Source organism: Gobius niger (genome assembly GCF_951799975.1).
Source record: "Gobius niger genome assembly, chromosome: 14".
Classification (NCBI taxonomy): Eukaryota; Metazoa; Chordata; class Actinopteri; order Gobiiformes; family Gobiidae; genus Gobius; species Gobius niger.
In genome coordinates this window covers 16376887-16403870 of record NC_136865.1, presented here as the reverse complement: position 1 = coordinate 16403870, position 26984 = coordinate 16376887, and the positions used below count along the sequence as shown (strand labels likewise).

Genomic DNA, 26984 nt, shown 5'->3' with positions numbered 1-26984 from the left:
AGAGTGAGGAATTTTCTCACGCCCTGTGTCTTACCTACATTATTCAAATGCAAATCCTCTAATTAAAGCCAGCTATATTTAGATTGCTTCCACTGTCTTGATTAGAGCAACTGCTACGGCTAAAACGCTGAAATACTGAATCATTTTTAAGAATCAGCATAACTGCACAGACCCTATCAGAGGTTCTCAAACTGTAGTATATGTATGCTGGTGGTATTTGGACTTCCTCTGTTGGTTCTCAGGGACATCAGCGATTTTAGACCTCCTTTATTTTAATTAGATACTAATCCATTTATGCTTAGGCTAATAACACTGTTTAGTTGGTTTAATTAGTTTTGTACAAGTCTGGGTCTATTTAAGGTTTACGTTTTAACCTGGTTTTAGTCCTGAGCCGACTATTTAATGAGGTAGAACTTGGTGTGAAAAGTTCAAGAACTACTGACTACGAATAAATTATGAGCCCAGATTGCTACGCTATGTGTACGGGTAACATAAAACAGATTTTTTAAAAATAGCTATTTGTTCTCAAATCAGTCAGAAGTGGAAGTGTTAGAAGCAGAAACATGGTCTGAGTGGGCCTCACAAAGCTGAACGATGAGTCACACCTTTTCCAAAAGTACAGCTATCATGATTAAGAGTAAACAAGTAGCAAAACAAAAAAACAATTAAAGGTGCATTATGCAAGAAAAAAGTTTATTTTAGGCATATTTGACCTTATAGTGATCCAGCAGCTGTATGAGTGGTCAGCATGGCACCTTTACTTTCCATCACTTTGGTCTCTACAACGCTCCAGGATCAATTGCTTCGTAGGTTTTCTAAACAATTGATCCTGGAGCATCGTAGCCATTGGGTCACTAGAAGGTCAAACTTAAAAATTTTTGCCCACATGAAAAGTTGCATCATGCACTATAACGCTCAGTATGAATGTATTCCTAATTCCACCACATCAACTTTTACCAATAGATTTGGACCTATATGAAAGTCGAACCTCAAAAGATGTTTTGTTCAAATATAGGATACAGGACAGAGTTTGATCCTAGGTTTGGATGATAAGCAGCACAATTCTCCACACAATTGCTTCCCAGTGGGACTTTCATGCTGTTTGTGCTTAATGTACTGCACTTGAACGCCCCACGCAGCCTTTTTCAGTTGTCAAATCTCTCCATCCTTGTTCGCAGTGCTCTGGAGGGAAAATGACGGGCCGCAATTTGAACTTTTGGGCTTCCAGGCACAGCTGTTATTCATGCCAGTGCTCACCTGTCTCTGTGTTCCCTGAACTGGAGCTGCACAACAGGCTGTGTCAGTGGAAGGGGGGAAACACATGATACTGCATGGGTGACTTTAGACACAACTGAGGCTGCAAAGGACAAGTACAAATGAGCAGGACATTGTTGACATTTGTTTGCGTTGTATTTTGTGTTTTTGCATCCTTATTTTTGTATACTTTTATATTTATATTGCATTTTATATACATGTATTTTTGTGTACAGTACTTTAGGGAGCAATGTTGTTTTCAATGTGCTTTATAAATAAACTTGACCTTGACAAGCAAATTCCTAATTTACTGAACCACTTCGCCAACCACTATGCAATGCCTATTGTGTTTTAGATATCAAAATCATTTTTAAGGTGTTGCTTTAGTCTGACAAAGTAACATTTGCAAAAGTGACACTTTCTTGGCTGAAGTCATTTTAAAAAGTGACAGAAAAGGTGCAAAATTTCACAAAATCCATCTGAATCCGTTATACGTGAAGTGAAATATAATCCCATCTTCTGTTCATATTAAAGAAACATTTTAGACACGCAAAATATAATTAATGTATGAACAAACTGTGACATTTGTGCAATGTTTAATGTACAATGTTCATAAAGGTGCACTGATTTTACCTAATGAAACTCTTCAAAATCACTTAATCCCAACCCATATCGTTAACTGTGCCTGTCTTGCATTTCCTGCCACTTTTCTACCTTTAGCATTAGAACCAAAGCGCTTTACAGCAAGGAACCAGTCACCCACTCTCATTCACACACCAATGTGCGCAGACACTTGGCAAGGAGGGTGAAAAGTCTTGCTCAAGGACACAACAACAGTGTGCATCTGCAGGAGCCGGGATTTGAACCCCCCGACCTTCTGATCATGAGACGACCCACTCAACCAACTGCACCACTGCTCTTAAACAGTATCAAAAATCCACACAGTAAAACTTTTACACACGGGGTCGGGGATTAGTGACAAGGACACATTCATTCACATTCAAATTTAAGCCAAAAATTCCTTTCACTACTTTTTAATCCCAGTTCTCTGTCTTTGTAAACCCTTTCGACATTTGTTTTTGTTAAATGAAGAGAACACTAAATCCTTAGAGAAAAGGAGTGGACTTTTGAGACAGATAATGCTAATCAATCTGTGTCTAAGAAAAATGTAATGGTGGAAAAAGACCCTCGAGTGGTGGCGGGGGTGGTGGGGGGGGGGGGGCCTGGACCATGACACAGTGTATAAGATGGGACGTCCCACACACAGATGTTCACAATCAACACCCCATTCATAACGGCTGTAATGAAGATGGCTGTGACAGGGCGAGCAGTGATTGATTGGTAATAGGGTTCTGAACTGTCTGCTGGAAATATTTACTCTGGACTGTGGCAAGAGGCGACGGCCAAAATATCCAACTAATTAATCCAGTTTAGTGTCTTTGGACCGATGAGATGAGAAGGAGAGGTCGTGGAAAGATCAAAACTGAAAGCACTGAGAGAATAAGTTCTCAAGAATAATGTGCATTTGTATGCTTTAAACATTTTAGGTAAAAAGATGATTTCGACGAATGTAACTTAAAGCAGCACTAAGTAACTTGTTTACCTTAATGAATCCTTTCTGTAGTCCCCCTGGGGGTAGAACAAGTGTTAATGGGATGATTGGGTGGCTTTTCATCTCCCCCGGTGTCTCTGGCCAGAAAACCACCCTTGCAACTTCCCTGCCTATGGGTCAGAGGCCCCAATACATACTAATAGAATCACAAAGAAGAAGCTAACAGGCTAACGGGCAACTGTGGACTAGCTCCACTTAAACAGCATTTACAGCCTGGTTTTAGTGAGAAAATGACCTCCATCGTGTAATTGGATGTACAATATCCCTCTCTCCCTTTGTTTTTTCAGTCAGTGTAGTATTTGCTCTCACGGACAATTAATGAGTAAAAAACCGCAACATGCTACGACACCTGCAGTGGCACTTAGTACTACTTTATTGATGACAGTATTTGTTTTTGCTATATTACTCTATTCTGCTGAAACATGGACGTTATTTTAGCAAGACCTGATTATAAACCCTTGATGTGTGAATGTACAGAAAACATCACTTATGCAGCCCACAGAACAAAGACAGAAGTGTTGCAAAGGAATCCATCAAAAAAAAAAGATCACTGGTAGAGTCAATCCATAAAAGGAAACTGTACTTTGGACACAGCTTAGTGAGCGATGGAGACACGTAGAGACTTGATAGAAACGTGCAATAGAATTGAGAAGGAGAGGAAGGCAAAGAGAGGGGTGGACATTGTGAAGTGAACAGGACTAAAGTGATAAGCGACTACAGGAATGGATTTGGAGGACACAAACATGCCATTCAACTAGCAGATAAGAAGACTTCACACAATACTATATGTAGGCTAATTATAGGGGATTTGTCACCTTTTTGATCAAGTGGGGCAATCTTTACTTGTTGGATGGATAGCTCTTAGGAGGTCAGATGTTGTTGAGACTTAAACCCAAACAAAGCCAAAAACCTGCCCCATCATGCAGTAGCACTACCTCATCGTGGTTTAGGATTATGGACAAGATGTTGTTCATTTTGAAGTTATGCAAATACCGCTGTTAAAAAAAAGAGAGAGAGAGATCCCTTTACAAAGACATAAATAGTAAAAGCTATAAAACCAAACAAGTGCTTGGGACTTGGTTTCTAAGGGAAAAATACCAAAAATAGTCAACATGAGTGGTGCAGTTTCTGAGGGAGGATGGAAATAAGATTAAGAGTGAGTGAAGCCGGGGTGTTTTGGCAGAGCGGATGTGAAGGTTCAACAGGAGGATTACACAGTCAAACCCCATACACTCCTTTAAACACACTGAGCCAACACCAACAGATCTCTTTATATATTTATTCCAATGTGAGAGAATATATATGCACCTTAGCACAACATTGTATTGTAAAATAAACATCTTGATTCAACCATGCTCTGTTCATCGGTGATAGTCAAAAGCAGAGTAGGATTTGAATACACAGGTGAGACATCATGAGAACAAAAGGCCTTTTAGAACTAACTTTTTCTGGTGACCTGCTTTTTGAACCCCCGGTACTGTGTTTAAATCAAATATAGATATTCTGTTGTGGGCTGCAATTCAATGGCCATGGCTCATTTTCAGCAAAAAGAAGGAAAAAAAAGAGCACTTAAAAGAATTAGTACACATCAGCCTACGCGCAACTGCAGCGTCAGAGGTGGGTAAGTTTACATTTTGGAGGGAGTGTTACAGGGGAAATAAAGCTCTAGACAGGTATTGTATCCATCATTGTTATTTATAGTATGCAATAGTTTAAAATAGATGCCCAACATATATCAACGCAGTATGACTTATAAAACAGACCGTCAAAAAATGCAAGCCCTATCTTGGTCTTTTTATTCATTAGCATGTAGCTCTCTTAACTCATGGTACTGCACTATTTTTTCAAGAATGCACAGAATAGATGAAATAACACAACCACTGTACGTTGAATGAGGGGATAAAAAGTTTTCATAGTGCTCTGAAATTTACAGCTTCCTTCATTTATGGGGCCTATATTGTGCAAAAGGTTGAACTAGCATTCTGTTGCATACGGCACACAACTATTACATTAGAGTTTCTGTGATGTGATGTCTAAACCTGTGTATTCTTTATCAAATAATCGTTTTAAATTATTTTTATTTGTTTTTTTTTTTGTTGCTTTTTCATGAAACACTGTCTTCTGCCTCCATCTCTCCCCCCCTTGGTCCACACATGTCCAGTACGTTGATCGAGTGGCATGGCTTGTGTCAGAACGGCGCAAACAGGACCGCCCCGTGTGTGGAGCATATGGGGCCGGGGGCCGGAGCGGGGTGCAGCAGGGCCGAGGCAGGGAGGGGCGGCGTCTGGAACAGGGCAGGGGTAGAGTTTGTCGCGGTACGGAGAGGGAAGGCGTGCATCGTGGTCGCCATGGCAGCCGCGACTGAGATCTGCCGCTGGAGGAGACAGGACGTCAGGGGTTTGGTCAAGTCCTGGTTCTTGCTCAGCGCCAATCGGATCTAAGGAAAACAACACAAGTAATTAGTCTTTTGATTTTTATCTATTTGACACTTGAACAGGAAGAAATCCATAAAGAACAATATGCTCTAAAAGGCTCTAAAAAGCTCTAAAAGGGATATTTCAGGATTTTTGACGTAGGGCTTGTTTCCTAGTTATCCAGAGTTTTGCTGATTTCTGGAGATGTTTTTTTTCTTCTTTTTAATCATGTCTGTGTTGACTGACGTACTATTATTTTGCATTTAAAAAAACTTATATTTGAGCAGCATCAGCTTCCTGGTCTAAGCTTCGCAGCGGCGGAGTGATCTGCTAGGTTACCGGATCTACAGTAGTTTGTTTACCTGCGGCCGGCATTACTACACGTGGAATTCACAAAGGAGCTTTCTACAAATCAGATATGGCAATGTTTGGAGGACGACCCGACAATTTTGATGAGGTTTTTAATGCAGGTACTCTGGATAACTAGGAAATAAGGCCCTATGTCAAAAATCCTGAAATATCCTCATATCCAATCTCGACTGGCCTCTTTACTGTGAATGGAATCGGCTAATTGACTGTATTCCCTTGTCCCAACTATAAAACTATATAATACTATACTAATGTTGCCTTTAAAAACACAGAGAAACGTGATATCTTACTCTTGTGTAAAACGTGCAATAATCTGACCCAATGCTCCCTATGTGTGTTCTGGGACTACAGCAGCTAATGAAATGGATCTCTTTTTTTTAAGCCAGTTCCCCATGTCCCACCACTCTGCACAACTTTCCCTAAACTTTGAGGTGTTTTTGTCAATTGTTTTTTGAACCGGTTTCAGCCTATGTCTAAGAGTTCAGAGGAGGACAGAGAAGATAAAGTATGGAAAGCTATTTTGGCCAAAGTATTTTAATCCACTCCTGGAATAGTCCATTGAGGATTCCACCTGTCTTTGCAAATACGTGTCAGGAATCTTGGTTCTGTTTCGAGTCGACTGAAAAACGATGTGTGACGGCATGTAGCAGTCAGAACATGCTGACATCTGCAGCTGAAGGACAACAAGCCCATGTATCTTAAAATGTAAATATAGAAGATAAAAGCCAAGCACTATTTTTAACCCCTTTTGGCCACACTAGTATCTATAGTAAAGGTTTGAGTATATTTGGGGATACATGCTGCTGTGAATTGAGCCATCAAGTCCCTGTCAACACACACACTTGCAAAGTCATTCCCCTTTGTGGCTGGAGCGTGGTTCATAAGTTGACTTTAACAGAACATCCAATAAAAAGACCTTTGATGATTCCATTTTTCTTTACCAATCAGTGTGAATTGTAAGATCGCGTGTCACTCACTGTCTGAAAGTTATGCTGGTGCCGCTGGTTGAGGGGGAACGGGGTGAACTTGGGTTTGCCTGGTTTTCCCGCAGCCCGGTCCTTGTGCCTCCTGCTGCTGATGTGCTGTGTGTGTGTGGGAGGGAGGGGAAAACAGATAAAATTCATATCCACACAGTATCCAATCTACATAATCATAGGGCAAATTTGGACAAGTTTAATCACAGTTTCCTATTTGTTGTAATATGCATCTTTCTGTAGATTTGCAGAAACTCATGTGGGGGCGGGTTCGGGAGATGTTTTCTGATTTGATTGACAGGTACAAGCAGATGGCGGCGTGCACGAGGCGACAGTAAACTCCTAAATATGCATGAGCACCTGGCCAAAGTTAACTTTTAAACACGGAAGAGATGTATGCATTCCTGTCACGAGCGGCAGCATCAGATTCAGAAAGATGCCCGGCTTACAGTGGCTTTGAGCTCATTATCTTGAGGAATGTGCATCTTGAACTTGGTGCGGCGACAGGTGTGAGATCGTTGCGGTGTAATTTGGCGTGAAATCGCTGCGGGCCTGATTTGCTCTCGCTGATGCCTCGTGGATAATGTGACTAAGGGTATATTAGTACCAGACTGAGAGGGAGTCAAATCCAAGTCTGTTTGGCTGTTTATTCCTCTTATGTTGTGTGATAACTCATGCTGTCTGACATCTACGTAAACATGTGTGTAGACTTTAGACTGTTGGTGTGTCCTTGGGCAAGACACTTCACCCAGCTTGTCAAGTGTAAACCAGTATTTTAACAATTATTTAATAGCTTGGTTAAAAAAGAAAAGAAAAGAAAACTGCAGTGCTAGGGAATATTCTAGCCTCTTGGTGGCACAGCGGCTAGAAGATCTCAGATTCGATTCCCACCTGGACGGGCCCTGTCTATGTGGAGTGTGCATGCTCTGCCCGTGTCTGCGTAGGTTTCCTCCAGGTTCTCCGGTTTCCCCTACCACTAAAAACATGTACAACAGCCCAGGATGAATGAGAGCGTATTTGTGAGTGCGAGTTAAGCCAATTGATAAATACATAAACTACAAAGGACAGGTCTTGTGATGGATAGCTCCATCTCTGCCTGTCTTCTTGGTGTGGTTTTTATCCTTCACGAACACTCATCTGTCTCCCTTGGCATCATACAGTCTGTCACACAGAGGCCTCGACATTTACCAACACAAATGATCACGTGATCTCATACAAGGCCTACAGGCATTTGTGGCTCTCTATCCATCACCACTCCAGTCTATTTAAACCTCCTGTTGTGCTGGACTTGAATGACCAACACCAACATGATGAGAGTCCATGTTTCCATACTGATGGAGAATAATCTTCTCCTGTCTCCAGTACATATAGGACGGATTTGTGAGAGCTAGAAATGACTTTGGACCATCATCAACCGTTTCAATTCAACCTCCTCCCCCTGTCGCTATTTGAGAACATGATAAATTACAAGTACAGGGCCTTAAAGATTCTCCTTCTGATCAAATCTACACACATTTAGTTTCACTGTATTACCATGGAGTAGAGCCACAATGAGAAAACAATTTTAGAGACATTTCTTTTTGCAAATGAACTCTTATCAAGATCACTTTAAGCCTGTGATATTGTATACATAAAAGGGTGTCCTTGAGCAAGACACCCTACCCACATTGCTTCACAGCATGTGATTGATTGCATCATGCAGAGATTCTTATGTAAGTCTGACAAATCCCTGTGCCACTGTGGGCAACGTGGCCCAGATCTTTATTCAAGGAGCAAAAATATGGAGAGAAAAAATAAACAGTAATAGTAAACTGACAGGTTGTTTTGTTGCTTTGTTTTTCTGGAAAAAACTACAAAATGTAAAGTGTAAATATTTTTGGCCAGTGCAGTACAATAAGATGTACAGTTTGATAAGTTCATGCCAGTTTATCTGAATGCTGAAATCTAAGCGTTACATTTCCCTTGAAGGTCGAGCCCTGCTGCTACACTCCCGGAAGAAAGGCACCCTCTTTCTAAACTAACTTGCTCATCACTAGAGCTCCCTCACCTGTTTGAGCTGAGTTTCAGAGTTGACGTGCACGTCGCAGATCTCACAGTGGAAGGTTTTGTTCTGCAGTCCCGTTGAAGCCTCAGGGGACGCCGCCGCTAACTTCGCTTTGACGCCTGACCTCGGGAAGGACTTGATAGCCCCGTCACCGCTCCGGGCCTCCAGCATTGTCTTGTGCTTCGTGCCTTTGGGCAAGAACATATTTCATTCACAAGTAGTTACAAGTGGCATTTATGGGGTTTGGGAAGCATTTATACCTCTTTATATTCCTATGTTATTGTGTTCTTTATTTATTCTGAAATAGTTCAAATTATCCAACTATGATTGACGTTTGGGTTTGTAAAACTTTGAGGGTATAATATTGAGCAATAGATAATAGACTCAATTTTAGTAGAATATAATAAAAGAGAAGTCATTGAAAGAAGTCTGAACACTTTCCAGTGGTAACCAGATGTCAAATGTAAGTCTTGTACCGCTGTTGTGAGCCTGGAGCTGGGAGGCGGAGTTGACAGCCACTTTACACAGGGAGCAGTAGAGGAGACGTATGGCCTTCTCCTCCTCAGTCTCATCCTCCGGGGCAGTGTCCAGATCGGAGTCTCTTGGTGCATCCTTCTCCTTCACTCCAGGACAAGGTGGCAGTGTGGGGTCAGAGGTCAGAATGTCACAGCTGGAGAGGGTCGTGTCCGACGGGGGGACTGGCGACGTGGGCTCTAGGTTAGAGACACGCACAAGACGCTAAAACATTTGAATGGATGAAAATGGAGTTGAAATTCTATTGTGGCTTTTATGTGTCCTGCAATCATCTATGGTCATAGTAAATGCCAAGACATATTACACGTTACATTTCTTTAATCAGGAGGTGCAAAAGAACTTTCTCTATCCAATTATATGAAAGAGAAAAGCTTCATTAATTTGATGAGGTATTCCACTGATCATGTGCCACATTAGAATCTGGAGCCTACGGTTAATCAAATCAGTGAACACTTTTTAAAACTTCTTTCAATACCAAGAACTGTCTGATTTTTGAGCTTGCAAGATTAATAAAATACATATTTTAAGTCTTTGTAAAAGGTTCATACTATCTTCTTTGGTTAAGCCTATTATAGTTTTGTTCTTTTAGTAAGACAGAAGGTTTAGTTTACCTGCTTTACTAGCTTCAATCACTTCCTGTGATCCACCAGGTTCCTCAGAAGTGTCGTAACTAGTAAAGCAGGTAAACTAAACCTTCTTAATAGGTTAATAGGTTAATAAAATGCATTCACATCTCCCTGACTGTCAATGCTAATATTCTCTTTCTTTTTTTTCTTCGCTCTCGTCTGTTAAATAAGTGGAGAATAAATCTTACAGCAACTTTAAGCTAAGCTTCAAGCTGTAGGACCCACAGATTTCCTGAGCATCTCTCTTATATGAGCTTACCAAACAGCCTCAGACATGCTGAGGAGCTTGTTGTTGTAGATTGCTGAGAGAACGTGGTTTTCTTGGCGGTAATAGTCCATTCATTATTTTACTCTTTCTGCGACAGACACACTTAAACCCACAGTCTTCATACTCTTCAAGAGAATTTTCTTTTGTGAAAGAGAGCTGTGGAGGTTTTAAGTAAAATGTTCATGCTGTCCTAATGACAACGGTTATCACAGCATGGGTGAGTGGACCATTGATTCCTCTGCGGCCAAACGACACAAGCTGTTAGCTGGAGTAATCTTAGAGAGCTCTTCACTTATTGAGCACTCTCTGGCTCTGAACTGAAAACGATCACTCTCTCCTTCTAACTCAGAAAACACTGAGAAATGTCACTTGTCACAATTTGTCAGGCTCAGGAGCGTTGTTCTGTATATCTATTATGCCGCAGACATGAAGAAAAAGAACCATTCAATTGGCAAACAATCACATTGGAAAGACTACAGCGGTGTTTGCTTATCTACACCTTTGAACTATCGATATTTGAACTTTCAATTTTTCTATACGAGTTTTGAGTTGGACTTTTACCTCCGTACCTTGAGTGGCATTTGAGGTTGGTTTGGAGCTCTATCAAAAGTGAATCCATGTCTCATTTATTTATTCACATCAACATCGAGAGGACGACGCTCATTTGATAATTAATGTGATTGGTGTATAAAAATATTACGCAAAAACAGATGCCGCTCACACACTGGCGCCCCCGAACAGCGGGGTACATTCAAGTGTTTGATCTTGAGGAGGCTACGAATGAGGTCAGTAAATAAAGACATGAGCAAGCGAGAAGATAATGCTCCAAGCTTTAATCTCTTCACGGTGAAACCTGGCGCAGCGGGCGATTTACCACTTCAAAGAGGTAAAAACCGTGACTTGGGAAAAAAAGCAGGTCTGAGCTGTGTATGTTGGTGATGCCTCGGCTGTCACACGCACCTCCCGATGCCGCGTCGGAGCTGGCGGGCGACGGCTGGATTTGGGATGCGGTTTCCTTAGCGACGGGTTCAGGGTTCCCAATCTTAGTGTCGGGGGCATCCAAGGCTTTTATCCGCTTTGCATGTTTGCTGGTGCCACTGTAATGAGAAGACGCCTGTGCCTGTGAGCAAAACAACAGGGAATACACATAGAGGTATTTGATGAAGAAGAGTTGACAGCACTTTTGAAGAAAGCAACACATTGATCTGAACCCAACCGCGGCGTGTGTCCCGTCCCTAAGGCTGCTTACATAATATCACAGGGAACACGGAGAATCCTTTTACATTTAGTTGAATTAATGTCCTGACCTAACCCAAAGCCGCGCATAATTAAGTTACATTTGAAATTTAAATATTTGGAAATAAAGATTTGCATTTCCCACCGGGGTTTTTTAAAAGGGCTAATTTCTTTGAACTCTCAGCGCCTTTCAAACTGGTAAAAGCAAAGGACACGTGGTTAACCCTGCTCTATGGGACGCTAGGTAATACAGATTTGGCTTTACAGGAGTTTGACCTCTTAACCCCCACCTGAACCGAGCACACTTTCTTCAGTTCTCCGGTATTACCCAAATAAAAGCTTCTTGAAAAAAGTGTCAAAATAGAAAACAAGGATGAAAACAAAGCATAAATCCCACAATAAACAAGCGACAAAATGACAACTAGACAGTGATGAAAAAGCCATAAAAAAGCTACAATAAAATGCAACAAAAGCAACAAAACACGACATTAAGAACTACGAAAACACGAAGAGACAAAAACGCTTCATAAATGTGACAAAAACGTGGCGACAACGTGACGGAAAAAAAAGTTGCAATCAGTTTTTGTTTTCCTTTATTTAGCCAAGATAATCCTCTTTAAATTTAAAAATCTTTTTTGGAGGTCTTAGCTTTCAAATGTGGCATGACACTAGTCTATAGGCTGTAAGCTCCAGTCCAGAAGCTTGTAGATTTGGGTAAAGCGGAAATGGAGAAAATCTGGTCGGTTTAGGTGAGAGGTTAAAGTCAGACCTGTGACGAGTAAATGGCAATACTTAAAATGCTGTGATTTATCCTCTTAACCGTCCCCTGATCCAAGCACATTTTCTCCAGTTTGGCTTTACCTATCCAATCTAAAAGCTTCTTGGAAAAACGAAAAAGTAACAAAAACGCAAAAAAAAAAACACAAGGGAAAAGTGACAAAAGAGTGACAAAAACGTGGAAGAAGCCGAGATGAGTTTTGTATTCCTTAGCTTTCAAATGAGGTGTCACCCTGCCCTACTGGCTGTGAGCTCTCAGGTGAATAAGCGTTTGGGTAATGTTGAACTGGACAAAATATGCTCGGTTAAGCTGTGCATTTCAGTTATCGTTTAGATTTAACACAGGATTCCCAAGTACTACTGCAGTATTAGTGTTTTGTATTTGACTTATACAACTGTAAAGTATTATTAGTTCAGGGTTGCATCTGAAAAGTTTCTGATATGAAACTAGTTTTTGAGCATCACTGTGGACAACCTTCTCCCTCTCTCGCATAAAAGAGCAGCACCGATGGCCTCGGATGTGAGGATTTGACATTGGCCTGGTGGAATTGAGGGCAGGCATGCTTCTGCAACATCTTTTAATATTAGGGTGAGGCCGCAGCACATGTTGATATAACAATCACCCGGTACAAAGGAAACATTTCAAAGACCTGGTCCGATCTCACCGACCAGTAAAACAACTAAGACAAGGATAGGCCTCTTTAAAGGTTTTAAAAGGCGTGTGAGAATGCCAGGCCCCACCCACCTCCGAGTTAAACCCCAGACGACACACTCCACAAGAGCTGTGCTTCCTCTTCAAGGGTGAGCTCAGAGCAAAGCTGGGCCCGACCAGAGCTTTGTGCACAGGGTCCATCTGAGGAGAGAGAGAACACCAGAACACCACACACTGTTAATTTCATCTGCTCATTTGTTCTTTTCATTTAAAGGTGCATTATGCAACTTTTTAGGCGGAAAATAATGTGCATATTTGACATTGTAGTGGCCCAGCAGCTGTATGAGCTGTATGAGTCAGCATGGCGCCTTTACTGTAGATCACAGTGTTCTCTACAACGATCCGGATCAATTGTTTTGTAGGTTTTCTGGTGAGAGAGTCCGTCAGCAGTGAAAACCTTTCAGACAATTGTTCCTGGCTTGTTCCAAGGCATCTTAGAGACCACTGTGATGGAAAATAAAGGCGCCCTGCCGAACACCCATACAGCCTCTGGGTCATTACAAGGTCAAATATGCACAAATATCAACTTTTTTCCCAACATAAAAAGTTACATTAAGGCACCGTTAACCTTAAAGGGACTATAAGTGTTGAAACTAAGTTTTTTCATTCCCCTACAGGTACCAGCAATGTTCTTATGTGTAGAATGAGCCCAGGCCCGTTCACCACAACTGCCTCTAAAATCCTGCACTCAAAAAGGTGTTAATTCGGGTCCGAAGTGCCGTCATGCACGAGCTTAACATGGAAGCTGCAGTTACGCATAAGATCTGAGGTGGCAGTAGTGAGCATAAAATGACCAACTTGCATCTAGTCTCTTTAAATGTAGAACTCACACTCAAACTCAATTTGGCCAAAAGATGACTCCAACAACAACGCTTATGGAAAAGGGTGGTTTATTTATTACAAGAAGCTAAGACAAACTCCAGGCACTTAGCAAAAGCCTGCACGGCTTTGCTTTTTCTTCACTCCAAATTAAAGGCTCTATCTAATCTGTGCAAACGACGAGGCCCTGGGCCTAATGAAAACTCCAAGTTATTTTTAAGTATTTTGGACTGACTAAATGTTACACTTAGTTGACTGAATTGGCATTTTATCGACAACAACAAAAACAAAAAACAAAAACTTGATCAAAATGAAATTGGGGCCAGGTTTGTGGGAGTGAGAGTCAGGCAGTGAAAGTAAAAAGCTGAAGTCAAAAGTAGATCGAGATGAAAGGTGTGAGCTGCTGGAGCCTGATCAAGCATCCACATGTCACAGTGAACACTTGTGTAAAGTGCACAGCGGCTCGAACTGGAGTGACCTCACACACTGTAAGTGCCTCCACCCACTGAGAGCACGCAGCCAAAACACTGCTGCTGCTGCCGACAGCCGTGGAGTCTGCCGCAGATAAGCACAGTCCATAAAAGAGTGTGTTATTTCATCAACCTCTCTCTGCCCCTTATACAGTACTTTGACTCGCTGTTTATGAATTCTGAGTGAATGCTGTACCACAGTTTGAGAAACACTATGGGGGAAAGGATTGATCATGAAGCAACATAATCTCCTCTTATTGGGAAAACATTTTAATTATTTTGTTAATGCCGCCGACTTCCACCTAAGCTGTGGTGAGCCATAATGTCTACATCTTAGTAGTACTTAAAGTTTACACCAACAGAAGTGCAAAGTGGATCCAGGTATTTTCAGGCCATAGCCCTCCATGATGTGGCCGTTGCCTCTGTTAGCTATCACCGACACACAACTAACATTTATGGCTGTTCCAGGAAGGCGCTATGACACTAATCCTTCTAATGGTGTTTCCAGTTGGTACTGAAAGGTGAGGTTTAGTGAGCGCCAAGTAACGAGTGCTACACAAACACGCATAGCATTAAATGGCACTAATGTTTTAACAAAGTTGGAGTCTGGAGAAAGAGCTACATGATATGAGCAAAAACAAATCCAACATTTGATCACTTTCTTGCATATCGCGCAACCAATATTGTGGCAATATTTTAAGAAACAATTTCAACAACACTGCGCAGCTTAAAGTCTCTGCGCTTTTCAAGAGCTCCAAGAACCTGCCCTCCACCTGCTGATGTCATAAGGTGGTGTTTCTCCCTGCTCTGAGTGAAGGATAATGTTTAGAATAGACGTTTTACAGTGAACATACCATGTATAATTGAGGGTTAAAAACATTTCCTTTAAGATATATATTTAAGTAGTTTTACAAAGTTAACAGTAAGGAGTAAGAGAATGGGTTGTTCAGGATTTATAATTAGTCTGGAGCTCCCCCTGCAGGCGATCTTTCCCTTTTTGTTCACGGCATGGAAACAAATCTATGGCATTGGGATGATCACAGAATGAGTGATGGATTATGGGCTTTAGAAATGGGAAGTTTCATGTTCAATATATGAATAAACAAATTCGGGGAAGTATATGATGGAGTGCTTCAGCAGTAGAAAAAGAAACAACCAAAGTGAACAGGATTACGGAAAATCCTGCTTGTGTTTTTGACGAGTGCAGGAGTAACATTACAAAATGGTTCAAATTTGGCATGATTTTTCACTAAAATAAAGCATAATGTAGAACCTTTACACAGTGATGTAAATGTAAACTACTTTTATATACTGTATGTAGCACTGGCTATTACCCACTGTCTGATAAGAATGCATGTACTGCACAGTCAATAAAAGAGGCTCAGTGGAAGAAAGCAAGTGCGGATTCAATGCGCTACATAATCAGTCTCTAACTGTGAGGCCGCACTGAAATGCAGCAGCTGGTGATGTATAAATGTATGTGCAATCATGGATTGGACAGCGAGTGCCAGGAGCCCCAATCTGAATTGTGAGGGGTAATAATGTGTTTCTCTATACTGGTCTGGTGAGCTCAATAGAAACATGTACAACGGCTTAAGATGAAAGTGTTTTTCAAGACTTACACCGCGCTGAGTCAAACAAAGAACGAGGCAAATGTATGAAAAACACATTGAGCCTTGTGCATATTGTGAAGTAAAAACTGGTGATTGGAAGCTGCAATTATTCAAAACAAGCTTCAAAGCTTTGTCATATAGAATAATTACTATGCTATGATGTTTTTCAAGTACTTTACTTCTAACTAGCTAGTTTGAAGAAACACAATGTACTTATTTTAGCTTCCCTTATGACACGCAGATGCTACAGCAGGTGAAGACAAACATTTAGGTTGTGTCTTAATAGAGGTAATAGTGGCAGTACTTAGGGGCTTGTGCAAGACACATCACCCACCTCCAGTTTGTGTATGGTTGGCTCACGGGACTGACTGTTGGAGCTTTGATTTTTCAAGGGCACTTTAAAATCCTTAGGGCAAGTCTCGTCATACCATTGCTTGCTTCTCCATCGGGCCGCTCCCTCCTTTTGGGCTATTTGCCTAAAGTCTGGCACCTGTGTACCCACCATCTGGCACAGGTAAGCACGTCTGCAAACAAAAGCCTGTCAGAGTCAACACGAGGCGGAGCTTTTTTTCTCACTTGGTTTGGTATCCAAAAAAGCAAACAAAAAGTACTAATAGTCAGAGCACTGTACTTGACTCTTACTTATTCTGAAGTAAGAATGTACTTGATGTATTTTCTGTAGCGGCTAAACAGAAGCTCGGCTCATTATCGCAGCAGTAGAGCAGATGAAAAACAGCTGGTTATTTACACAGGCTTATGTGTTTAATTCCATATTGGTAAGACGAGTGAAGTAGTTAAGCTTTTAAAAATACACTCTGTTGTGACTTAATCAAATAAACCATCATGAGACATTTAACTATCCCTATAATTTCAGCGCCTCTGCGACTCTATTTTTAATCATCGTCTGTACTGTGTCACTGCGATACTACTGAGAGAACTAAGTGGAGATTTCTTTTATGCATCTCAGGTGTGTTCAGAGACTCAGGTCCCTCTCTTGTGTTCTTGCTTATTTTCTTTGATCATCTCTCCAGACTGCAGCGGTGAACAGTCAGGAGCAGTCCTTGTGTCTGTCCGCTGAAAGCCACAACATACGCTTCTCTGGTTCATTTCTCAAGTAGCATCGAAGATACTGTATACAAATATTCTAACACTTTCCTTGCAGCAATTTGTTTTACCAGATGCCACTGCCATTTTTATTAATTATGTTTATTAACCTCTTAACCCCCTCCTTAAAGGAATAGGCCACCGTTTTTACATACTAAGATATGTTCTTACCTCACTTTAGACGTGTTAATATATCCCCGTCTGGTCTTTGTCCGTGCGCTTTGCCAGGCAAACGGAGCACATACGCAGCCTCTCCCACATGTCATATAGCTCCAAAAAAGCTCACGATAGAAGCTACCAAGCTCTTCCACGTGTTCCCTATTTAAATAAAGTTACGTGAAGTGTTTTCATACGAAGTATATTTACCCAGAAATGTAGCATGTCGATTTTATAAGCAAATAAAAAGGGGGACTATATTGTGAGGCGTAATGATACGAGGAGTAAAACGTCCGCGCAGTAACTCCTAAAGGTTATTGCCGGAAGTGAGCGGGGGAAGTCTTTAGGAGTTACTACGCGGACGCTGTGCTCCTCGTATCATTACGCCTCACAATATAGTCCCCCTTTGTATTTGCTTATAAAATCGACATGTTACATTTCTGTGTAAATATACTTCGCATGAAAACACTTCACGTAACTTAATTTAAATAGGGAACACGTGGAAGAGCTTGGTAGCTTCTATCGTGAGCTTTTTCGGAGCTATGTGACATGTGGGAGAGGCTGCGTATGTGCTCCGTTTGCGTGACAGAGCGCACGGACAAAGACCAGACGGGGATATATTAACTCGACTAAAGTGAGGTAAGAACATATTTTAGTATGTAAAAACGGTGGCCTATTCCTTTAACCAAATGTGTTTTCTCCAGTTCAGATCTAAAAGGCCAGTGTAACGCCTCATTTGAAAGCTAGGACCTACAAAACTCATCTAAACAGATCTTTTTCTTTGCTTTGTTGTCACTTTTTCAGTCACACCTTTGTTGCTTTTTTGTTGCTTTTTTTGGTCCCCTTTCTATTGGCTTTTGTAGCATTTTCCTCCTTGTTTTTGTCTCATTATTGTCCCTATTTTGAGGCTTTTTTCAAGAAGCTTTGAGACTACGGTAATGCCAAACTGGAAAAATGTTCTCTGTTCAGGTGGGGGTTTAGAGGTTAAAGAAAAATCACGAGACAAAACATTATCTTTGAAACTGTGTTTTTATGGTGGGCTGACCAAATGTATTGAAAAGTGAATTAAGCAGAATACAAAGTAAATACTACTGACATTGCTGCACTGATTGAAGTTTTGCTTTCACATTGTCTGGCCATAAGAGCTAAGAAGACGAGTTCTTTTTACAACCAATTCAGACTAGTCGACGAATTAAAGCCTCACTAAAATAAGCTCTCAGTCATTTTCCATGGTAGATCAATGTTTATGCTCAGCAGTCATCTACACTGGGTAGTTTCGTGTTAAGTGCATTTCGGCCTCTCACCTAAGAAGCTTCGTCAGGAATGTATCAGTGGGTTCCAGTTTGTCTGTTTGACTGATAGCCGTCTCATTGTTGATTTTTCAAACTTTTCCTCTGATCCAAAGCTGTTGTTATAAAGATTTATTTCCAAGATATTAACACACATCATAAGGAGTGGCCCACTGAAAGTCCGCGCTCCAAGATAATGCTCTTTTCTGCTTTGAGAATCTTCCAATACCGTGTTATCCAGAAGGCTTTCCTCGACATTTCTCTTCATATTCAAGTCCAGCCTGCACCCTCCTGCTCCGTCTCCTGTTGGCTCTGTATGTGGCCTCTCCATCTGCCGCTCCGAACCCGCGGCTTCCACGTGCGCATCAAAGGCACCTTCAGCGGTCCCGGTGGTCACGGCACCACACGATCACCGCGCCTGCTGCTACACGGGACGGACCGAGGCAAAGTCATTCTGACCCAATTCCACTCAACTCATCCTGTTACACCTGCAAAATAGTCACTTTGAAATGAACTTTGTGTATTAGGCATGGTTTTGTTTTGGAGAATGAGTGTGAGCATTCCTAAAATAGATGTGATGTATTCGGTGCCAAATACTGTGCTGTCTAAAGTAACAGTTTTAGACAGCAATGTTCAAATCAACATAGCATTGCAGCTTTTTTTTTTGGCGAGAAAAAGAAAACCTGTTTCAGAACATGACATTCTTCCATAATAAGCAGCATCATTATTTTCTGTGGGCTACTATTTGAATGTTAAATATGCAATGTCTTCTGTCTTAAATGTGGTTATGTGAAGCAAAGCAGATTTCAACCTGGAGACGGATCAAAAATGTCAACAGCTGTAATGACGTTAGTTCCTTTATGGTGTCATTTGGCCATAACAACGAATATGCCCAAAGAGTTATGCACTCCGTTATAGGTTCAGACAAGTCCAGACTGAAGCAAGTCCAAAACTGTAACCATAGAAACCCCAAGAGTGGGTACCAAACAATCTCCTGTTGGGTGATTTTGGAGAGAGGTGGAGTCAGCTCAGTGCAACAACCGCACGAGGAAAAGACTAAAACACATTCTCAGAGTTCAGATATGTGTCACTGCCCACAACTGTGCAGAACCCCCACAAAGTCACATCCAATCAATATACAACAACTAGGCAACCATATTATATTATATTTACAACCAGTCATTCAACCAGTGCTTCACATTTATTTAATTTTCAATCATATGCCAACACGCCATTAATCTGAGGCTTCTTGAGAGTATCTTGAGCTAATAATGTTTGGAGGCTGAGAACATGTGAGTACAAATAACTACTATACAAAGTCCTACAACTACTAATAATAGGCGACTGCTCGTGCTCCTGCAGAAGCAACTTGGATTACAACCACAACAAGACAACACTCCTTCTGCTAGGTTCTTCTATTATAAATAAACCAATTCACTAAGTATCATGCTGCAACATGGATGAGGCTGACCAGAGGACGAAAGCATGTCAAGTAGTCCTGCATTATTAATACCGTGTAGCCTACTTACAGTTACAGGCTCATTGCATTGGGAATTTCTACGCAGTGAGAAGTAAGTAAGTGGTTTATTTGTCATGATACAAATGTATAACAAAATTGTGTCGATCAGATGTAGGGTTAGTCCCGAGCCGCCACTGTGGGACAACCTGACCAGGATGTTTTTGGAGGTAGGGGAAACCGGAGTACCTGGGGAAACCTGGCTCCCTTCAGTGATCCTCTGAAACGGTGCATTGCCTACTGGGTGTGTCCTTGTCCTTTCAGAGCGTGCAGTGTCCTGCACTGGTCAGCTCCACCTCCTCCTTGCTCTTCATGCTGCCTCCTCTCGCTACCTTCTCATCTTCATCTTTGTCCTACTCCTTCTCCCCTGGCTTTGACGCCGTTCTCCACCTGAGGGTCACCTGTGAAACTCCGCCTTACAGGTGAACCAGGTCTCAGTGAATGGAAGTATAGCAGACGAATATAATCCATCTTATTCTCCAGTAAACATGCAGGCTGCAGGTCTTGCTAAAATACCTCCTTGTTTGCCCCTTTTTTTTGTTTCCTGTGACACCATCAACAAAATACAGACAAAATACTATTTTAACAGTTTGTTTTACATCTTTCTAGTCACAGCAGCTCCATCCATCCATCCATTTTCCTCCGCTTATCCGGGGCCGGGTCGCGGGGGCAGCAGTTTCAGCAGAGATGCCCAGACTTCCCGGTCCACACACACCTCCTCCAGCTGTTCTGGGGGGACCCCGAGGCGACACCAGGCCAGCTCGGAGACATAGTCCCACCACCGTGTCCTGGGTCTTCCACGAGGCCTTATCCCACTAGGACATGCCTGGAACACCTCCTGTGGGAGGCGACCAGGAGGCATCCAAAACAGATGCCCGAGCCACCTCAGCTGGCTCCTTTCGACGTGAAGGAGCAGCGACTACTCCGAGCTCCTCTCGGGTAACTGAGCTCCTCACCCGATCTCGGAGGGTGCGCCCAGCCACCCTGCGAAGGAAACTCATTTCGGCCGCTTGTATTCGCGATCTTGTCCTTTCAGTCATGACCCAAATCTCATGACCATAGGTGAGAGTGGGAACGTAGATCGATCGGTAAATCGAGAGCTTTGCCCCGACTCAGCTCCCTCTTCACCACGACAGACCGATACAGCGACCGCATCACTGCTGACGCCGCACCGATCCGTCTGTCGATCTCACGCTCCATCCGTCCCTCACTCGTGAACAAGACCCCGAGATACTTGAACTCCTCCACTTGAGGTAAGGACTCCCCACCGACCTGTAGAGGGGAAGCCACCTTTTTCCGGTGGAGAACCATGGCCTCAGATTTGGAGGTGCTGATCCTCATCCCGGCCGCCACACACTCGGCTGCAAACCGCCCCAGAGCGTGCTGAAGGTCCTGGTTCGTTGAAGCCAACAGAACAACAGCAGCTATACTCCCAAAATGATCTTTATCCTGGCAATATTGTGAAAATGAAAGAATTTGGAGAACAAAAACACGTGGGAGACTGTGGTTATAAATAAGACAGGCACACAAAAATATGCAAGCACAGACTTCAACATGACAGGAAGTATTTTATTACTGTTCTTTTATTTATGTTTTCCCTGACTGATCCAAGTGGTAGCATTTCTTGCCCTGACTATTTTTGGTAGGGGAAGAATAGGGAGCTTGAACTATGGACTGTATGTTGGGGTGGGAGAAGATGATGGTGAGGGCAGGGGAGGAGTGGACCACAGAGGAGCACCAAAGTGTAAAAGACGGATCGACTGAGAGAGGGTTAAGGCAGCAGTAGATCAAGCGGTCAAGACCCACAGCGACGTCAGCTCACAGGAGCGAAAACGGCTTTTGACAAGGATTGACATTTCTGAATGCCTTTTCAACACACACTTGGTCCCCTTTTTCTAAACCAGCAATTTGTTTCTTTTACGTCTTTCTACTAAAACGTTTAAGAGCACGGCACGGGTTTATAGCTGAGAAGAGTTGTGTTTTTTTTTTTAAAAGGACTCAGGACTAAGAGCTTGAGTCAGTAGCTCTCAAAAACTACTTCATCTTGACAGGAGCGAGTTTTATTACAGACCATGATTATAAAAAATGTAGTCTCCAGTTAAAATTATACGCTTTAGACATCTGTTGACTGCGAAAGCACTAGTTGAAAGGCCCTGTTAAATATAGCTCACATTAACACTAAAGGAACAATAGGTTTTAAGGAAACTGGGCAATCTACATGACTCTGAGTGCTGCAGACTCCATATTTGTGAGAAGTCTAATATGAGGTTGTCATCACACAAAACATGGCCGAAGTCATGTAATAGAGGCGCTAATTATTTGTAATCATTGAGCCAAACTTGCCACAGAAAATCCTCTCGACTGGGACAATACTGACAAGGATACACTATCGATTGCAAATCGATCAAAATTGTAATTTTAATGGTCGCAATCTGCAAATTCCATGAATGCAATCATTTAGTTATTTTCATGCATGTTTTGTTTTAGCTAATTCCATGTGTCTCCGCGTGTCTGCGCAGGCGTCTGCCGGGTCCTCTAGTTTCCCCACCACTAAAAACATGCACAATGATGTTTGTGAATGAATGGTGGCGGTCAGAGGGACAAGTGGAGAAGATGTGTGCAGTCGTGCTTCTGTCAGTCTACCCCAGGGGAAACTGAAGCTACATACAAAGCTGAAGAACATACTGTGATGCACTTTGAGTGACTGGTGTCATGTGAAAAGCGCTTCCATTCCACAAACATGACCAAATCAATTCTATACGTGTTTACATTACATATCAGAACAGGGTGAAACTACAAATTGCTTTTATTATACTTGTATACAACTTATGAAGAGAGGATGAGCCTGAATCTACACCAGTTGAGAATCACTGCCTTCTCTAGCGGGTTCTCAAACTGTGGTAGTTAGTGAATACATTGGTTATCAACCTGGGAGTCTGGACCTGCATGGGATCTATGGGTGCCACACTACATGAACATAACAACTGCTTGTTTTCCAAAATATGCAGTGGAAACACTGGCTTTATATCAGTCATGAGATTTAGAACTCACAGAGATAACTCTAAGTACCAGACGACACGTCTTTGCAAAGAAATGGAAAAGGTGTAGTCTCTGACTCAGTACTTGGGCTTCTTAAGTTAAGTTGTACTTTATTAATCTTTCTCTAAAATTTGTTCTCTGCATTTGACCCATCCTCAATGTTGATGGGCGACCTGTAGGAGCAGTGAGCTGTCAGCATGGGCTGGCGCTCGGGCACCCATCTCCATGATGTGGAGCCAGGCTGGTGTTCAGAAACACCTGGCTGGAGGATTCACCTATTGCACATGTTTTTACCACTAATCTATGCAGACATGGGAAGAACATGTAAACCCCACACTGGCCCCCTGTCCACGTGGGAATCAAACCCAGAATCTTCAAGCTGTGAGGCACGAGTATTAACTACTGCGCCACCGTGATGCAAACAGACAGCTCAGTTTTTTTAAACCCTCCAGGGCCGCTATGTGTGCCTCTCCCACACCCCTGGCCCAAGCGCACATCCCCCTTGGCTCCACACTGCTGCGAGTGCACGGCTCCAGACGGGGAAGAACAGACACAAAACCAGGTCCGATGATCTCCAATGTCTTTATACCGGAACAACCTGCCGTCAGCTGGGCCAACCCGGAAGCCCCATCTTCAGATGGTGCTATGGGAAATCTGTAATTCAATTCAATTACAGATTATTTCATTTATGCACTTATTATGCATTTAGTCCAATTATGGTCCATTTTGACTGTTTGATTTGATCTTGAGCTAGGCCTGGTGGAACTTGAACGGTCAACTGCTCGAGACCATCTCCAGACCAGGCAGAGCGAGGGCAAGATTTAGCAGTGGGCGGGGTCAGGAATTGTGACTTACAGCTGTCAAGATAAGACGGAAACGAAGCAAGGTAGTTGGCCAAGATTTGGTTGTGCATGACAACAACACAACACATTATTCAAACCCTGGAGGGCAGGACTGGTAGAAGATGAGTTCCCTTAAGTTAGAATTAACAAACTTATGCAGCTATGTCACTTTTGCCTCACGACTGACTCCGTACTATCTGGCGAAAGTGCTATTTTTTCTAGTTCTATACATTTCTGCAGTTTTCTCAAACAGACAGCGGCCCTTCAGCCATGTCTGACATATTAACTCTCCTCTGGGCTTTTAGTTGTCTGCACCTTCAACCCTTCACAAAAACAGAGGCAGACAGCTCCCAGAAAACCTCTGTGCCAGGAATATTAAGGACCCCACCCCACGGCTTGTACCAAAATGTCACGCCTCAATGCATCACCACCATATATCTGGAAAAGGTGTGGGTGCAGCTGCAGCATCTGTGTGTTGAAGACTGTGACATACTCAGTCCTGTAGCGGCGATGTGATAATAAAGTGTGATTTGAGCAGTGATGTGACGTTCATGTCAAATAGGATTCCTGCACTGCTCTTCATGAACAGATCTCATTTGTTAAAGAGACAAATCTTTTGAATGCAGTTTTACATAAATATACACTAAATTAAAACAAGAAACACCATAACAGCAGAGCAGACAGCTTTACCCACACGCTGCAGTTTTAGCTTGATTCTTGATTCTTGATTGTGGCACTTTTTTTTTAATTAAACTACTTTGGACACTTTAGTCTTGTTTATTTTTGTACTAATTAAGTTTCTAGCCGTGAAGCACGAGCGCTAACCACGACATCGTACAAATATAGAAAGAGTCCATCAGTTCAATGACGGTTTGAAATAAGCGGATCCCGAAGATCCCACAGAAATCATGCACTTACCTCAGTGAAGGCTGGCAGCAGGTGGAAGGGGAGGAGGTGTTTGAGGGGGTCCGGGGAGGCCTGGGTCCTGCCCGCGGTGGGACGCAGCAGCTGGGGCAGAGCGCTGTGGCACACATTACCTGGAGACGAGAGCGCAGGTAAAGAGACAGGAACAGATGGGGAACCGCGGGATGAAGAACGCGATAATGAAACACACGACAGAAATAAACCCAAGAAACATGTCTCCTAGAGCCGACTGTATAATGAGGAAAGTATGTTTGTGTTAACAGTACAAAGGTCCCTGTGCAAATCCACCATGCATTTCTTTAGGTACTATATGCATTTCTTGCTTCATCTATTCTATATGAGCATGTAGTCTAAATAAGTGGTATTTTCAGTCTTTAGTTTCTGTTCTAAACTTGGTAGGTACAGTATGTTGATAGATACAGTAGCATATTTCCATTGTGTGCCTCCCACAAGTCCTTGGACATGATCATATGTTTCTTTATTATTTCCAGTATTGAGTAGGCTAAGGTGCAAAACACGGTGGACAATTTACTGAACACTGTTTCATTCTGTGGACGAAATACTTTGAAAGTGCTCTTCAGCTGCTGTGGTCTTCAAGTGCATCAAACATGTCCAGTGCAAGAAAAGATTTGCTTAGACATCCATCCCATGACTCATTCTGTACATTTGTGGGAAATGGTTTATTTGTTCTTTCGAGGCTCATCAATAATCACTGAAACATTGCTATGTTTTTGGCGTGTTGACTGTTGCACCCCGCAGCAGTATATGTAAACAATTCACAAGAAAACAGCATTAAAGTTTCCACCTTCCATTTACGAGGGCGATGATTCGTGCGTGACCTCCCAATCTTCCAAAATAGCTGCAAATTGAGAGATTTCAGGAAGTAGGTGTGACCAAAAGCAATAAGCAAATAGTTTTATAATTCACAGGAGAGAGCGATCTATTAGGGCCCCAGACACTTGTTGTGGCCAGTTATTTAATTGCAAACTGCGGCCCATCATCACTAACAGTGATGCGATTAGCGTCGTGTTTACTTGGCCATGTCCTGATTGCAGACGCTTGTTAGTTTGTGAAAAGCTTGATTACAGTCTGATTCGTGACCAGCGCGCATCTGTAATCAGTCTGATCAGACCGAGTACACACCACCCATCCGCAGCCATTACACTGATTGCCCACTGCCTTGTTGGTACAGGCTGTCATATGACTAACTATAGCCTGAATTAAAGGCCCTATACCTGTGTGTGTGTTTGTTTGTTTGTTTGTTTGTTTGTTTGTTTGTTTGTTTGTTTGTTTGTTTGTTTGTTTGTTTGTCGTGTCCAAACTCATTTCGAACTTTCCTCACACATTTTCAACATCCCAACTAAGTTTCTAAGGATGTTTCACAACTTTCAGGGTCACATTTCAGGGTCATTGTCACCACTGTGCTAAGAATAAAACTTGCCTGCTGGTTCTTGAGCAAAAACAAATGCCTTATCATTAGAAGCACAATGTCTTTTCACAATTTACTGAAGGAGGAGGTCATTCCACTATCAGGAAGAACATCAGGTAAAGGACCTTTAATATGGCTCCAGGCAACATCCACACTGACACAAACTTCAAATGAAAACCCATTTGCCTCATCGTTTACGAGACGAGTATTGTGTGTTCTTTGCTCAAATTTAGGCTATTTTTGACTGGTGGTGGGCTCACAAAACAAGGCATTTTTGAGCTACCTCTGCAAGAAACTCAACTGTGTAGGCGTTGTGTGGAAAAGATGCAGTCGTGGTATCGCTTAGAAAGAGAGAGGCAGGTGACTTGAAAGAGCTCAACATAGCAACAAGTGACTCCAGTCCAATTCGCTCGCAACATTTGCAAATCGTAACAAAAACTCCTCAGTGAAAGGGTTTATAATTGTGTACGTACCAAAATACATCGCGACACCTTTAGGAAAATCCCGTTAGCTTGGCCGTAAAAGTCCTTCTCATCATCAGCCGCAGGATACGGGGCTCGTGCGTCTCGCTGCCTCCACAGTCAGTGCGCGCGTGTGTGCTCTCCTCTCCGCTTCTTCTGGATCACTGGCTGGCGGTGCGCTGTGGCTCGTTCACATCTGGACCCCCCCTTCCACCCTTTACCCCCTCCCTCTCAGAGATAACCACTCCTCGTCTTGTCTCCCCCCCCTCCGTTCTTCCGCCTGCAGAAATGCGCCTGTAATTCACTAAATCGACGGAAATTGTCTATAATAGGCGCGCGGTACCATCAGCGCGCACCTCCAGTAAGATCTAAAGTTCCAACATGCGCAGTGCTGTTCGGTTTTTCCCTTATCAAAGTGACTTCTCGAGTTGCCAATGCTTCACAGATGAGCAGCGTGCCCCAGGAGGAAATGTGTTCTATGAATTGGCTGCCATCCTCTCCC

The 26984-nt window shown here is 42.5% G+C and overlaps 1 protein-coding gene across 1 annotated transcript; it reads right to left on the bottom strand.

The window, feature by feature from the left end:
* Nucleotides 1–4981: 4981 nt before the first annotated feature.
* Nucleotides 4982–26684, bottom strand: LOC306974363 (zinc finger protein 385D-like). The gene is made up of 8 exons (XM_079571565.1): nt 26495–26684; nt 24587–24705; nt 12854–12961; nt 11056–11215; nt 9144–9380; nt 8671–8855; nt 6627–6731; nt 4982–5303 (listed from the first exon to the last, which is right to left on the bottom strand). Exons 1-8 carry the CDS (start codon nt 26502–26504, stop codon nt 5055–5057), a joined length of 1173 nt encoding a protein of 390 aa, XP_079427691.1. The 5' UTR covers nt 26505–26684; the 3' UTR covers nt 4982–5054.
* Nucleotides 26685–26984: the final 300 nt, after the last annotated feature.

Bases quoted from the DNA above. Each gene is read 5' to 3' on its own strand.
- LOC306974363 (XM_079571565.1), bottom strand. The intron at 9,381-11,055 runs GTGCGTGTGACA...TCTCTAACCTAG, and splicing joins CTCCGACGCGGCATCGGGAG to AGCCCACGTCGCCAGTCCCC. The intron at 5,304-6,626 runs GTGAGTGACACG...TGTTTTCCTTAG, and splicing joins ACCAGCATAACTTTCAGACA to ATCCGATTGGCGCTGAGCAA.